This window comes from Schistocerca gregaria, chromosome X (genome assembly GCF_023897955.1).
Source record: "Schistocerca gregaria isolate iqSchGreg1 chromosome X, iqSchGreg1.2, whole genome shotgun sequence".
Classification (NCBI taxonomy): Eukaryota; Metazoa; Arthropoda; class Insecta; order Orthoptera; family Acrididae; genus Schistocerca; species Schistocerca gregaria.
This window is the reverse complement of record NC_064931.1, coordinates 427,183,054-427,200,144: the sequence shown is the minus strand read 5'-3', so window position 1 is coordinate 427,200,144 and position 17,091 is coordinate 427,183,054. Positions and strand designations below refer to the sequence as shown.

The window sequence follows — 17,091 nt, the reverse complement described above, 5'->3', positions numbered from 1 at the left end:
ATAGTGTTCAGAGATTTGTAATGGCAATACCACTGGAAAAATGTGCATTCTTGAGCTTAGCTATCATTTCTTGCTATTAAGCAAGAATGTAGACGTGATGGGTATATTGTGAAGCTTTAGTTAGTTCAGAAATTACATTTAGCCTCCCTGAAAATCTCGGACAAATCAGTTCGTCGGAAAATAATTTGCCGTAACTACTTGCTTTATGGACAGTTACGTTCTTTTCATGCTCATTCTGACATCTGAAGTCTTCGGCACTTACCTTAGCCATTTTATTTACTAGCTACCAATTTTGCAGTTACTTTGCCTTTCGGAGTAAATCAGTTATTGGTGGTAAGATCTTAGGGGACCAAACTGCTTAGGTCATCGGTCCTATTTAATCTTACTCCAACTCACTCTATGCACAACATGCACACGCGTGTGCGCAAGGGAGGACTCGAACCTCCGACGGGGAGATAAGTCCTTCACCGCGCGGCTATTGTCAGTTATCTACTTCTGTGCCGTAGATACGTATTTCATTCCAGTTCCAGAAGCTTTGTGGGGTGACGCTATGAACAATCTGAGAAGTGGCTGTGTGGGTGTGTGGCTGTGTGGGTGTGTGGCTGTGTGGGTGTGTGGCTGTGTGGCTGTGTGGCTGTGTGGGTGTGTGGCTGTGTGGGTGTGTGGGTGTGTGGGTGTGTGGGTGTGTGGGTGTGTGGGTGTGTGGGTGTGTGGGTGTGTGGGTGTGTGGGTGTGTGGGTGTGTGGGTGTGTGGGTGTGTGGGTGTGTGGGTGTGTGGGTGTGTGGGTGTGTGGGTGTGGCAAGTTAGAGTATGACTTAAAACATTTGCTTATTTTTCAGGAGATCGTCAAAATAGGTGAAAGCGTAACAGTAAACTGAAATAACATTTACAGAATTAACTGTTAGAATGAAAGTTATGCACTTGTAATATATTTCATACACAAAATACCTAATCTTGGTTTGAGACAGTGCTGTCAACTGAAATATAACGTTTTGACTGTCTGGTCTAACAGCCCTTATTAAGGTATTTATGTATAGTGGGAGGAATTCGCCGTCAGTCTTTCAGTTTTTAAACTGTGGTTTATCTGAAACCAAGTTACATCGCCAATTTGTGTAAGTGAATGCCGTCTGGATTTTATTCAAATGAATGTATACCAGGCAAAACTATTTAAACTGTAAACTGATCCGTTAATGTGGTCAATACTTCCGCTTGGATTCTTTCTTGTACAACGTGAAGATTTCACTATTAAACTAAGCTATTTTCTGTAAGTATTTCAAATACCAAAGGTATTAAGAGCTATGGTGACAATATTACGTAATTGACCTCTAACTTTAGGCCTTAAATACATTACGTGAAGGGGACTGATTGCTATTCTGATACACACATTTATACTGCTACTGTATAGTTCGTGTAGAGCTGGATGGTGTTTCACCACTCGTAATTTTCTTGCTTTCGCGTTAAAATAATTCAGTAACTTTCGAAGGCAATGGGTCTCGGCAAAGGTTCGGGTTGTTGGGTCAGCATGCACTTATACATCAGTGCCCGAAGCAGAAATAGCCTGTTTTGGAGGAAACTATCATTTGTTATATAGTTCTGATAGTAACAGTTGCAATTCACTGTGATCAACCAACTCTCGTCACATTCATCGTAATGGTGGACCCTCTAAAAATACAAAACTGCCGCGTCACTGGGTTAAACGAATCAATCGCAGTCCTTAGGTAAAGGGCGAAATAAACGGTTGTAGGTAGGGACCTACTCGAAACGAGCCGTGTGGTCACAAAATTTAGCTAATAAAAGCTTTTACTGAGTGTTCACTAAATATTTAAATTTTCCCGGAATCATAACTTCGAAGGACCTTCCGTAAAATTGCACTAGGTGCAATCCATCTGGATAGACTAGAAATTGAAACACACTATGGTTGTTTCATGCTCAAATCGTAGTCGGGCAAGCTGTTGTTCAGTGTACGGAGAGATGCGCGCAGGTAATACAAGCAAACTGGGTGGTCCATTTTACCAGCGAGAATACTGAATCTAAATGGTATTCTTACCGGCTGTCCACACGCTTGCTGTTATGGGCTACCCAGAACAAAAATTTCCCTGGCAGTCAAATTTGGACCACACTTAGTGGGCGTTACACGGTACACGTCAGTTGTAATTGTTGACCCACGTTCATCTCAAGTCAGTGAATTATTGTACAGCACTCGGCGAAGGGTAAATAGAACCAGTACGGGTGTTTGTCCTATACAACTTGTGAACAGGGGGAAAATTAGCTTAAGACACCGCACATACTTACCTATTTATCATTTTAGTGAAAATTTTTGACCAGGAAAGTTGTGGAGTGGTTTTAATTTCTTCAGTTGTTTTCTGGGTTGAATAAACCGGAATGAAGTTTGCCAGAAAAATTTCATGACCCTGAAAAATATAAAAACATTTTTGGCTGTTCCTTGCTTGTAACTAGGAACTTACATTTTCGTAAATAACCTGCCTATTCGAAATGACTATAAAATTTCCTAGAAATGCTGCTATTAAGGTCTCTTCACCCACGAGCCGTCGTGCCCAAGCGTTAGTAGAAAACTGACGTATTTCTGTTCTGCCCTCTGCAGAAACTCACTTCTCCACTCCACAACTCGAATTTATTTTTAAGGGCTGTCAGTGAATTCCTCCAGTTATCTTCACATACCAGCTTTATATCGCATATGCAAAGGTGTCATTCCACAAATTACACAAATCAGACATTATAGTAGTTGTGACAAGAAATTTGGAATTTCAACGAAAAATCGTGTAAAATTATATTAAATTACATGATTACGTAAAAATTTTTGGCAAAAATCTACCGTCGTTTAGAGGGTCCTAGCTGAGATTCTTCGAAGGCAATGGGCCTCGGCAAAGAATCGGTTTCTTGCGTCAGCATCGAGGCTTGTTAATCCAGGAAGTAAGAGACAGTGAGAAAAGCTTGATCTCCTCAAGGAGGGAGGATTACGAAAAAGATGACGTATCTTCCGCTTCGTGCAAGTGTCTTTACTCACACGCGGTCTCCTTTAGTCACTTAAGCTAGACCAGTGCTGTCTTACTGGGGCTGGACGTTCACCCCGCTCTTCGCACGATGTGAAAATCGGGGAGCAATTGTTAGCTTTCCTGCCTCCACAAGTGCATTGACAGCCTTATTCACCCATGACAAGTAATGATCAGTCAGTGCAGGGCTCAGTTGCACTGGCAAGAGACCACTACTTGTTTTCAACACCACTCGTTCTGTTCAGTGTTGTTCGACCGGATAACCACTTCTCCACGTGAAAGTAAACTCCCAATGTTGTCATGCAGTAGCTTCGATCGGAAGTGGTGAGGCAATATTTGCTTCACTTTGGTGCGTTGAAGATACGTATTGCCTGCATTCCAAATCATTCACTTTGGTCGCATGTCCTTTCCCATACAGAGCCACAAGAAACAAATTTCCTTCTCCCACAATCTTGTTCTGGTGTGCCGTTCGAGGCGCCAAAGCGTATCATACTTTTCAGTTATTAGCGAAAACTGACAGGGGTGAAACTGTAAGAAAAGTCGCTTGTGTGGAAAAGTCCTCGAACTAGCCATGTTGAAGGTATGGAGTATAAAATGAAGACGTAGACGGAATCACATTTGCTTAGAACTTAAATACAAAGTGAATTTAGAAACGGTTCTTCTCGTCTATTACTGGAGCCTCCATAACGTATGACATTCTACATTGTATTCAACGTAAAACTAGGAGGAATTCACTAACTTACAGCGGATAATAGATTTGGAATGGAAAATTTTTTAAGGAGACAGCAGACACGTCAGTTCTCAACTAGCGCTTGAGCCCAAAGTTTGTCGGAGATATAAAGGTAATGAAATATGTAGGAATTTCTGTAAACTTAAATTGTGAATAGAAGCTACTTACCAGAAGTTGGTAGTTTGAGTTATAGGCAATAAGTGCCCAAAATGGTACCTTATTGCATTTTCAGTGTTGCATCACGAAATTTTTTTTGCAAACATATTCGGATGCAGCACCTAAAAATAGAAAAAATTGTCACTTGGCAAAGTTTTTTAAAAAATTTGCTGTTACCTTGATATACACGATGGCGGCAGCAGTCTCGTGAAAACAGGCTCTTTGAATTTATCTGAAAAGGTTTGGCATGAGCTGCGTGGTTCTAAGGAGTCCCATTTAAATTGGCAAGAAGTTACTTTCCCCCTCACATTGTTGTGCCCGAGTCTGTCTGGGTTGCTTTTTCCTTTACCTGTCAGCTTCACTGTCACGACCTTTTCTAACTCTGACTTGCCTGTGTAGTTGCTTTCTACCTTTTTGCGTCTCATGAAATGGGCTAACGACTTCGTAACAAGTCCCTTTAAACATACCTTTCCATGGTTTACAAATACCTCCTGTGAAAATGTGGTGCATTTCTCTTCATATCACAGCCCATACTGACGTCTGCTTTGGAACCCAGTACAAGGATGTGGTTGCAGTCCTGTTCTGGGAACTCCATTCCTGAAAGGCTTACTTTTATGCACCATGTGGCTTCTAAAATATACAGAACCATAATCTTGTCTGGATTATATGGTTGATAATTTATGGCTCTGCTCCGCCTTGTTGAGAATTGCTGTACCACTCCTGTAGTCTCCCAGCCGAAGTTAGGTTCTTACTTCGTCAGAGGGTACCGAGTATTGATCACTTAAGTGATCATTATCCAACAGTTTCCTTACACTCCAACTTTGCTTTTTTGTGTAAACGGTGCATCGCTTCGCTGACACCCTCCAGCAGAATTACCAGCTGAAATGCATCTAATTTCTGCCAGGAGCTCCACATAACCTGCTGTTCCGCATATCCTGTTTAGTACACTACCCAGATAATCTGGTTAAAGATCATACAGGTACTCCCATGACCATTCAGTGTCCAATTGTATTGCAAGAGTATCAGGGTGCTACTGCTAATTACACTGATCAGCCAGAACATTGACCATCTACCTAATAGTATGTCCACATTTGGTACATGTAACAGCAGCGCCGCTTCGTGGCACAGAGGCCTTAGCAAATCGCTCGAGGAAGCTGGCACCACATCTGTGCACATAGCATTCCCGTGAATTACAGGGAAGTGGGACACACTAACATAAGATGGGTTAGTGAGTTCAGATCTGGCCACCTGGGTAGGGCGTCAGCGCATTAGAGCTCACCACTGTTCTGTGAACCACTCAATCACAATCCTGGCTTTGTGATATGGCGCATTATTCTGCGAAAACTGCACTGCCACCGGAAACATTATCCTCATGAAGGGATGAACGTTGTCTGCAGCTTGTGTACATGACTGCTTAGCTGTCATGGTGCCTTGCACGAACTCCACTGGACACATGGATGCCCATGTGAATGTTCCCCAGAGCACAAGAGCTGCTGCCAGCTTATTTCCATCCCACAGTACAGGCGTGAAGGAGCTGTTCCCCAGAAGATGGATTTGTGCCCTCCCATCAGCATGATAAAGGTATCGGGATTCATCAGACCATGGAATGCTCTATCATTGTGCCAACATCGAGAGCGGATGGTTACATGCCCATTTCAATCGCAATTGCAGATGTAGTGTCAACAGTGGCACATGCATGGGTCGTTAGCTGCGGAGGCTCATCATAAGGAGTGTTAGTTGTGCTTTATGCTCACGCATACTTGTCTGCTGACCGGCATTAGTCTGAAGTTAGGGCCACCACTGTTTGACGCTTCACCTGTTTCACCAGTCAGGCCAGCCAATGGCCTCAGACATCTGTAATGAGGGTTAGCCATGCTATCGCACATCTGAACATAGTTTCACATCGGTTCTGCCACGTATGGAGCACGCAGTGCAGCACTCATAAAGTTGTGGTTTCAGAAACGCTTGTGCCGAACCTGTGCCTCATAACTGTCTGCCCTCGATAAAGTTCAAATAGATGGCGCACCTTGACCCAGCTTATTTGGATAGGGAACATCTGGGTGGTTATTGCTCCTCTAATAAACTAACGTCAAGGAGACCACTGCTGCATAACACTTCTTACGTACCTCAAAGAAGCAATCCACCGCCTTTGCAGACAGTAGCTCATGTCTTGGTGGAATGGTTCCTCCTCTTGCCTATCCATGCTAAGACTGGTCTTCTGGACACTCTACCACTTAATATTGGACAATTCATTGAGTGGAACTAGGTCTGTTTTGACAGTGGTCTTCATTCTCACAGTTTTAAACGCCTTTCTGGGTAGGCGAGGGTTGGTTGGAACTGGTCACATGCTAGGTGTGGGTGACCCTAAACTGAACTGCCTTTACCTGGTGACTGTCATCTACTTGCTATTAGATGTGGTCAGCTCTCCTTCCGCTACACCCCATTTTCCGTTTCAGCGATAGCTCTCAAATCAATAGTGGAAGTTGTTCGTCTTGTCAAGACTTCGATAACGAATTGGAGGTGACTTCTCCCGTCGCATACAGGGGCGTGGGCGACATTCGCCTGGCCCCACCCACCTGCTGACTTGATTTATCGCCTTCTTGTTTGTCCACCTGATGTCGGTTAAATTTTCAGCCTTCTCACTTTCACTATTAAGCATCAGATATATAAGAAATATTCTTAACTATGCAGTTGTCTTCGCCTTTAAGCGGGTTAGTGAGGGATGAAATGCGACATTTTGTCCGTTCTGCCTTATGTATAGGTGCGATCCATATACCCTCTCTGGAAATTCTTAGCTTTGTCAGTCTTACCTTCAGTGCATGGTTTAAGACTCCTACATTCAATAATCGTTTCAAATTTGTGGAGGTCACAAATTCAGAATGAACTATCTAGGCCGATGGACTGACGAACACGCTGTTCATCCCTGTAACAAGCAAACAAGTGAGCAACCAACGAACCGTTTTCCACGCAAACAGTTACATTCGGTGTGCAGTAGTGGTTTCATTGACTTTGTTCGATAAATTGTATTCTTTCGGTTCAGGATCTCTCATGTGGAGTGACTGAGTTTACACGTCAGTTCAGTCCGTTTAACATAACGAGATAAGGTCACCACTTGATTAGTCATTTTTGCAGTTAAATTTAGGATGACCTGTTCTAATGGCACGTAGATGTCTTCAAAAGAGGAGCTGAGACAACGCTCTTAGTTAGGCATTTGTAATGGGTAGTTAGCATTATCTAACAAATGCTTGATTTTTGAAGTCACCTGAAGCATTTTGTACAGGGGCTCGTGCAACAATAGTGTGCTCACAGTTGAGCTGGTACTGCTGTTAACGTATATTCTAATTATGTAGATATTGAAATAAAGGTAAAAACACTTTCATTATTCACATGTTTGTGATAGGAGGCAGATGAAATGACTAAAACATTTTGTACAAAGAAAAGCTCGAATATGGCTTGCACCCTCGCGTAAGTTAATGCCAGCAGAAAATTACAAAATAAGGTGGTAGCGAGCTATGAATGATACATGGTGTTACAGTGCCTGGGCCATGTGAGCGGCGCGCACGTAAACCCAGCAGTAACAGTGGGCCTGTTGTCAGCCGGCCAGGTTTTCCTTCTGAGGGCCGTGATGTACATAGCTGCCCAGTGTGCTGGCGCAATCGCTGCTGCTGTTGTCCTCAAGGTAAGAAAAAGCTGTCGGGATATTCACATTAAGACGAGATTAATTAGTACTGTTCCCATAGATCATGAATACACTTCGTAATGATGTGGAACGTGTCAGGTTAATAAAAGGTATCTATACAAGGCTAATCACACAAAATATTACATGACGCTTAATAGCCGGCCGGGTGGCCGAGCGGTTCTACTCGCTACAGTCGGGAACCGCGGTGCTGCTACGCTCGCAGGTTCGAATCCTGCCTCGGGCATGGATGTGTGTGATGTCCTTAGGTAAGTTAAGCTTAAGTAGTTCCAAGTTTTAAAGGACTGATTACGTCAGAATTCCCATAGCGCTCAGCCATTTGAACCATTTTGACACTTAATATTTTGTTGGGTGGAGGGTGGGGAAATTACCAACTTACTATAGAAAAATTCATCTGAGTAAGATTTGCCATTCAGATATTTCTTTTTAAATGATATATGGCTGTGTCAGACTTCTGAAGCTATTAAGTGCCCATAGTTTTGTGGCAGCATAATTTACCCCTTTCTGAGCCATGTTGGATTTAAACTTGAGTAGTGAAGATCCTTTCTCCTAGTGTTGTAGCCATGTAAACTATTACTTCTGAATTCTTTCGGATTGTTAATAACAATTTCATAAGTAGAATATACATATTGAGACTGCAGTGAAGATGCCTAGCTCTTTAAGTGTCTGCAGAATGATTATTCTAATTACACGCTTTTGTGCAATGAACACTTTTACTCAATGAGCTACCCCCAGAATGATGTCATACGAAAGCAGAGAACGAAAATAGGCGTGGTGAGCTAATTTACTGGATGTATATCGCCAAAAATTTGCAGTGACTGTAATAGGATAAGTAGCTGAACTTAAACGTTTCAGCAGAACCACAGTGCTTTTTTTTCCAGTTAAACCCCTCATCAATGCATACGCCTAGAAATTTTGAATATTCTACCTTAGCTACCGATTTCTGATCGAAGTCAATATTTATTAATGGTCATTCCATTTACTGTGTGGAACTGTATATACTGCGTTTTGTCAAAGATTAATGAGCCTATTTGCAGAGAAACACTAAATGATTTTCTGAAAAACATGGTTTACAATTTCATCAGTTAATTCGTCTGTTGGGTGTGATAGCTGTACTATCATCGGCAAAAGTACCAGCTTTGCATCTTTTTGAATATGGAATGGCAAGTTGTTAATATATATTAACAGCAGAGGACCCAAGACTGAACCTTGTGGGGCCCCCCATTCTTGATTGTTCCCCAGTTTGAGAAATCACCAGTTTTTTCATATTGTGGGAACTGCTTATTTCAAATTTCTGTACTCTTCCAGTTACGTATGATGTAAACCATTTGAGTACTGTCCCATTCATACCACAGTACTTGGAGAGATCACAAAAATCCCAATGGGTGACGTCCAGTTGATCAGAGCATCTAATATTTCATTAGTGAAAGTATATATATAATTTTCTCTTGAACCCTTCTGGAAACTAAACTGACATTTTGTTAAAACTTCATTTTTATATAGGTGTGAAGCTACTGTAGAACACATTACTTTAAGAATTTTAGATAAGGCAGTCAGAAGGGAGATGGGGTGGTAGTTATCAGACGTATCCCATTTCTTATCCAGTGGTTTACCAATGGCATACCTCAGTCTGAGGAAACACCCTGCTTTAGAGAGATATTACATATGTAGCTAAGAATCCCACTTCACTGTTGGGAACAAGCATTTTATTATCCTGCTGGAAATGACATCAATTCCATTTGAGCTTTCATTCATCATCTTCCTAATATCAGGAGACGTAGGTGGAATTTGAATTGCATCAAATTGTGTGGGTAAGGCCTCTTTCATTAACTACCTTGCTTCTTCTAATAAACATTTAGATCCTATGTTCTCTACAACATTTAAAGAAAGATTTTTCAAAACGTTGTCGACTTCTGGCTTTGTCGAATTTCCATTTGCTTTGATGGTAATGCCATCATCCTGTACTGTTGGTCGCCCTGTAATATTTCAAATTGTTTTGATTTTGTTACCAGAGGTGTTAATCTGACATGATGCACATGCTTCTGGACTTATAAATAACCTTTCTTAATGTAGAACAGTGGTTTTTATATTTAGTAGTTTTTGGGTTGTTAAGAACAAGAAAGAGTAGATAGTTCCGTTTTGTGGTTGAGATACTTTACTTCCTTTAGTAAGCCAAGGGTTTTTGCATGGTTTCTTAGGAGATCCACTCCTTTCTTGGGGAAACAGTTTTCTGATTCTCTTACGTTTATGATGAAATGTTATATTTTAAATTAGCATCGGGTTCCTTGTACACCTCATCCTAGTCAAACTGCTGGATATTTTCCTTGAAATTTCCAGTTGTCATTAACTGAACGCACCACTGTGGAGGGTAGTTTCCAATTGCTGAATGGAGCGGACATAGTCTGTAACTACCTGAGACTCACGATCAGAAAGGCCATTCTCAACAGGACAAGAATTTTTTGAACTTACCTTGGCCTAGAAAAGTGTTACCAATGTGCTGTTGTCCTTCACTACCTGAGTAGAAAAATTACTGACACGAGTCAGATTGAAATAACCGAGCAAGACTTCTAGGTCATTCTTCCTATTACTCTTTCAGTGAATCAACACTGAAGTCCCCACAAAAATTTGCTTTCCCTATTTGACTGATAGCACAACAAAGTATTTTTTCCAGGAATAAGTGTTTCCTGAAGAGGACCTACACTCCTGGAATTTGAAATATGAACACCGTGAATTCATTGTCCCAGGAAGGGGAAACTTCATTGACACATTCCTGGGGTCAGATACATCACATGATCACACTGACAGAACCACAGGCACATAGACACAGGCAACAGAGCATGCACAATGTCGGCACTAGTACAGTGTACATCCACCTTTCGCAGCGATGCAGGCTGCTATTCTCCCATGGAGACGATCGTAGAGATGCTGGATGTAGTCCTGTGGAACGGCTTGCCATGCCATTTCCACCTGGCGCCTCAGTTGGACCAGCATTCGTGCTGGACGTGCAGACCGCGTGAGACGACGCTTCATCCAGTCCCAAACATGTTCAATGGGGGACAGATCCGGAGATCTTGCTGGCCAGGGTAGTTGACTTACACCTTCTAGATCACGTTGGGTGGCACGGGATACATGCGCACGTGCATTGTCCTGTTGGAACAGCAAGTTCCCTTGCCGGTCTAGGAATGGTAGAACGATGGGTTCGATGACGGTTTGGATGTACCATGCACTATTCAGTGTCCCCTCGACGATCACCAGAGATGTACGGACAGTGTAGGAGATGGCTCCCCACACCATGATGCCTGGTGTTGGCCCTGTGTGCCTCGGTCGTATGCAGTCCTGATTGTGGCGCTCACCTGCACGGCGCCAAACACGCATACGACCATCATTGGCACCAAGGCAGAAGCGACTCTCATCGCTGAAGACGATACGTCTCCATTCGTCCCTCCATTCACGCCTGTCGCGACACCACTGGAGGCGGGCTGCACGATGTTGGGGCGTGAGCGGAAGACGGCCTAACGGTGTGCGGGACCGTAGCCCAGCTTCATGGAGACGGTTGCGAATGGTCCTTGCCGATACCCCAGGAGCAACAGTGTCCCTAATTTGCTGGGAAGTGGCGGTGCGGTCCCCTACGGCACTGCGTAGGATCCTACGGTCTTGGCGTGCATCCGTGCGTCGCTGTGGTCCGGTCCCAGGTCGACGGGCACGTGCACCTTCCGCCGACCACTGGCGACAACATCGATGTACTGTGGAGACCTCACGCCCCACGTGTTGAGCAATTCGGCGGTACGTCCACCCGGCCTCCCGCATGCCCACTATATGCCCTCGCTCAGTCCGTCAACTGCACATACGGTTCACGTCCACGCTGTCGCGGCATGCTACCAGTGTTGCAGACTGCGATGGAGCTCCGTATGCCACGGCAAACTGGCTGACACTGACGGCGGCGGTGCACAAATTTTGCGCAGCTAGCGCCATTCGACGGCCAACATCGCGGTCCTGGTGTGTCCGCTGTGCCGTCCCTGTGATTGCTTGTACAGCCCTCTCGCAGTGTCCGGAGCAAGTATGGTGGGTTTGACACACCGGTGTCAATGTGTTCTTTTTTCCATTTCCTTTAATGTAGGATCTTAACCTCGCGGTAGTGCCAAGTATGTAAGCAATAATGACTCGGGACTCGGTGAAAAATGCAGGTCCGAATCTGTAAGGTTAATTTACTGCATGTTTCATAGTTCTGCAACTTTAAACATTAACTGAACAATGACTATGTAGCCGAACATACAATATACCTGTTCTAAGGGGTTTACAGCTTAGTCCACAAATTTGTCAAGTTGCTGGTATCTCTGAACTAAGAGCTTCTGTATCACTACATGTCTTCTAGCCATTCCCTTATTCTGTAGTTGGAGAGCTTTAGTCCATTCGCTAGTAACTTTCATTACAGTATCAATCTAGAAAGCCAGACAGAGAACTGATTACTGCTAGTGTGCAGTGGCATAAACCAGGTTCATGGACTGTTCTGTTTTGACAGGGTGAAATACACTCCTGGAAATGGAAAAAAGAACACATTGACACCGGTGGGTCAGACCCACCATACTTGCTCCGGACACTGCGAGAGGGCTGTACAAGCAATGATCACACGCACGGCACAGCGGACACAACAGGAACCGCGGTGTTGGCCGTCGAATGGCGCTAGCTGTGCAGCATTTGTGCACCGCCGCCGTCAGTGTCAGCCAGTTTGCCATGGCATACGGAGCTCCATCGCAGTCTTTAGCACTGGTAGCATGCCGCGATAGCGTGGACGTGAACCGTATGTGCAGTTGACGGACTTTGAGCGAGGGCGTATAGTGGGCATGCGGGAGGCCGGGTGGATGTACCGCCGAATTGCTCAACACGTGGGGCGTGAGGTCTCCACAGTACATCGATGTTGTCGCCAGTGGTCGGCGGAAGGTGCACGTGCCCGTCGACCTGGGTCCGGACCGCAGCGACGCACGGATGCACGCCAAGATCGTAGGATCCTACGCAGTGCCGTAGGGGACCGCACCGCCACTTCCCAGCAAATTAGGGACACTGTTGCTCCTGGGGTATCGGCGAGGACCATTCGCAACAGTCTCCATGAAGCTGGGCTACGGTCCCGCACACCGTTAGGCCGTCTTCCGCTCACGCCCCAACATCGTGCACCCCGCCTCCAGTGGTGTCGCGACAGGCGTGAATGGAGGGACGAATGGAGACGTGTCGTCTTCAGCGATGAGAGTCGCTTCTGCCTTGGTGCCGATGATGTCGTATGCGTGTTTGGCGCCGTGCAGGTGAGCGCCACAATCAGGACTGCATACGACCGAGGCACACAGGGCCAACACCCGGCATCATGGTGTGGGGAGCGATCTCCTACACTGGCCGTACACCTCTGGTGATCGTCGAGGGGACACTGAATAGTGCACGGTACATCCAAACCGTCATCGAACCCATCGTTCTACCATTCCTAGACCGGCAAGGGAACTTGCTGTTCCAACAGGACAATGCACGTCCGCATGTATGCCGTGCCACTCAACGTGCTCTAGAAGGTGTAAGTCAACTACCCTGGCCAGCAAGATCTCCGGATCTGTCCCCCATTGAGCATGTTTGGGACTGGATGAAGCGTCGTCTCACGCGGTCTGCACGTCCAGCACGAACGCTGGTCCAATGAGGCGCCAGGTGGAAATGGCATGGCAAGCCGTTCCACAGGACTACATCCAGCATCTCTACGATCGTCTCCATGGGAGAATAGCAGCCTGCATTGCTGCGAAAGGTGGATATACACTGTACTAGTGCCGACATTGTGCATGCTCTGTTGCCTGTGTCTATGTGCCTGTGGTTCTGTCAGTGTGATCATGTGATGTATCTGACCCCAGGAATGTGTCAATAAAGTTTCCCCTTCCTGGGACAATGAATTCACGGTGTTCTTATTTCAATTTCCAGGAGTGTAGATAAGGCCACTAACATGTTCTGTATTCAAGATCACTTAATTCAAAGTGCTTCATTGCATAAATACTGTCAAATGCCGGCCGGAGAGGAGTGGCCGCCTACATGAGCAATGTTACCTGTCATTGAGTGCCCCCATAGGAACCATGGATTTGACAGTGCTTTTGCTTGCTGTTGCAGTGATACTGCCGTACTGTAGGTGCATTCATAACAGAACGCTGAGACAGCACATGCTTTGCTGTGCTGGTACTGCAAACAGCTGAACGCGACATGAAATTACATCGTTAATATGGTTACACGACGGCATCTTCTTGGGTGACTGACTTCGGAAGTAAATCACCCCCTCTCCCATCCGGTTCTGAGTGTAGACTACCCAGGAGGACGTCACCAGGGAAAACGTTGTCCAAATGTGAAACGCTAACACGCGTGTTCGGGCAGGAAGGTTGCAAAATTTACAAATGAAATAGAAGTTAGTGGTGGTTAGTAGAGTTCGGTGGCCAGAGGAACAGGAGTCTGGTGTGAATACAGCGCTATAAATACAAAATGTTTAGGGGTAATACTGGAGCAGATTCAATAATGAACAGGTATGCGGGTGAGATACTGTAGAAACATATTAAATGCATTGTCATACACACCACAGCAGTAAAAATTAATGAGCTAACTAGCTCCGCAGGTAGATTGAAGAAAGCTAGAATTTAAGGCAATTAGATCCCAAGAGATGAAAAATGTGATGCGACTTAAATTTTGGAGTTATAAAAAGGAAAGTAGAGGCTTATACATAGAATGAAGGGGGGGGGGGGCGATGGAGGAAGCGGCATAGAATTTTTGCATACTGCCTAAGTGAATTATCGCTAACACTTCGTTGGAGTTGTAAAAGATGGTTGTAGACGTGGAAAACACCTGGACACCAGGGTAAATTTGATTACATAGTAGCAGATATGTATACTAGATATTGAACCGTGAGGGGCATAGTTGGTCTTTGACAAAAATTTGTTTATAAACCATATATTAAAACTGCAGGAAGGTATGAAACTACGGAGAGGGAACCTGGATAACATGGAATAACTAGAAGTTGAGCTTGAGTGAGCATTAAGCAACGATTAACTAAAACGTGGCAAAGCAATATAGTAGAAACTGATGGTTTTGAGATGAAATAGTAAAGACCGCAGAGGATAAAATAAGTAAAAACTAAGGCCTCGTAGAAAGCGATGGACATCAGAAATACTGAACTGACGAAAGGAGACAATATAAAAAGGGAGCAAATGAAGCAGGCGAAAGGAAACAAAACGTCTAAAAACTTTAAGTGCAAAATGGCTAAACAGGAATGGCTAGAAGACATGTAGTGATACAGAAGCATAGAGACTAGTTGGATAGATACCGTCTATAAGTAAAGACCTTCCTCGTCGTCGCTTTGCACTCTCTGTCTGTCTGTCTGTCTATCTCTCTCTCTCTCTCTCTCTCTCTCTCTCTCTCTCTCTCTCTCTCTCTCTCTCTCTCTCTCTCTCTCGGGCGCGGATATTCCTGGGAGAAGTATCTGCCATCCACTATGCTGTCGCTTTCTGCGCCGACGACCACCATGGGCTTCCTTGCACCTGATAACCAGCACATTAGCCAGTTTGTTGCGGTGGGTTTACCATGTACCCTGTTGGTTGTAGCCCCCTGACATTTCAGGGATCGTTCTGCTGATGTCTGTGCTGTTAACTCCCCACGTATGCCAAGGAGTAGATGCCTATCTCCCTGCGGCATCAGGACTCAGAGCAATGGTCATTCTGCCAGGTGACCCTTCATATGGCTGGGTGGCGCCCGTGTGAGGACCCTTCGTCGGAGTGGGTGGCATCGGGTGGATGACACGCGATGAAGTGTGGCACATCTTCTGACACCTTGGCTTGCTGGTGGCCAGCCGCTAAATGTTCCAGGGCTCAATTTAATGCAAACACGTATGACGCCAAATCGTTTTCCTATCTAGCCACATCATGGGAGGAACAAAAGGCTAAGAATGGCAGCAAAGCTTACTCGTCCAACTACCTAGTATGTAAAAGAGCTGATGAGGAATCATTTGTGTCCTTGAAGACTGAGTTCCTCATAGAGCATTTAGAGGGAAAGTTCAGGGAGGTGGAGGGCTTGTCCAAAATGTGCTCTTTGTCAGTTTTGATAAAAACAATATCCTGTGCCCAGTGACAGGCATTATTCGCTTGTTAGATCTTGGCTTTCGACGGTGATACATTGCCTAAGACGGTAGAGGTGATGGTCTACCACTGTGACGTCAAACCCCATACTCCTCCCCCAATGTGGTGCTCTAAGTGCTGGAAGTTCGGCCATGTCTTCCTGCTGTACTTCCAGTGTCACACCTCGAGATCGCAGACGCCCACCAGATCCCAATGCTCCATTTGCCCTTCCTCATATTTGTCAGTTGTGGAGAGCGTCATTCACCTTGCTCGCCAGACAGCAGGATTTTACAGAAAGAGTGGAAAATCATAGATTAAGACCCTGGACCGACTGGCCTACACTGAGGCTAAGAGGAAATACGAATGACTCCATCATGGGCAAATGACTTCGTCTTATGACGCCACTACAATGGTGATAGCCCCATTCATTCAGCAAATTCCAGTTGGCTCCCTAAGCCATAAGACTACACTTCCCCCTTGACCATGGGGCACTGCCTGCCCTGTTGCTCCTGCACAGCCTACTTTAGGAGCAGCACCCCCCACCCATTGGGAACGACCATCCCCACTTCTAAGCCAGAGAAGCTTCCAACTACTTCGGCTCCTCTCGCTCGGAGGGGGTTCCTTGATTGCCTCATTTCCCACGTTCCCACCAGTGGGAAGGATGATGACTGCCAGTGGTGTAAGTGCACACAAGCAGCTGGTCATAGGGCTTAACGATCCTCCTCAGTCCTGGAGAATGAATCAGTGAAGGCCTCCCAGCCAGTGAAACCCAAAGAGCAGCAAGAAAATTTCAAGAAGACTTCTAAGATCAAGGAACTTGCTTTGGTGCCCATCCCACTGCAGCCTACAAGCTTTGCGTCTGAGGATTGGGTGGACATTCTGGTGTGTGAAGACCTAGATATCTCCGGACCCTCCGACACAGTTGAAGTAGATTGCATGGGTGATAATTGGTGGCAGCATGTGATCCAGTGGTGTAATATTCCTCCTGTCCCTTCACGCCTTTTTGGGCCCAGACAATCCCATCCTCCAGTGGAATTTCAGCTTTTTTCACCACCTTGCTGAGCGCCAACTTTCCAGCCTTAACCCTTTCTTCTGCATCACTCCAGATAACTGTAAACTGTTTCCAGCAATACGAATCCATGCCTTCTGTTGCTGTCAGGGTTTTTAAAAGAAACAGGCAGAAGAGAGGGTATGTGGTAGTCTGTCCTTAACTCTACTTGGAGCAAGTGTGTTCCTCTTCAAACACCCGTAGAGGCTGTCACTGTTCGTGTGTGGACGCCTCAGACTTACTGTCTGCAGTCTATCTTCCACTGAATGGTGATGTCTTGCAGCATGTCTTGAAGCATGTGTTGGCTGTGCTGATAGCCAAATTCCCACCTTTTGTT

The 17,091-nt window shown here is 45.2% G+C and overlaps 1 protein-coding gene across 1 annotated transcript in view; it reads left to right on the top strand.

The window, feature by feature from the left end:
* The window catches only part of LOC126299581 (aquaporin AQPAe.a-like), a 56,892-nt gene that overhangs the window by 1,839 nt on the left and 37,962 nt on the right, over positions 1 to 17,091 (top strand). Inside the window, exon 3 of the mRNA XM_049991592.1 lies at positions 7,434 to 7,577. Within this exon, the coding sequence (XP_049847549.1) occupies positions 7,434 to 7,577 (144 nt within the window). The remainder of the gene's footprint in view (positions 1 to 7,433; positions 7,578 to 17,091) is intronic.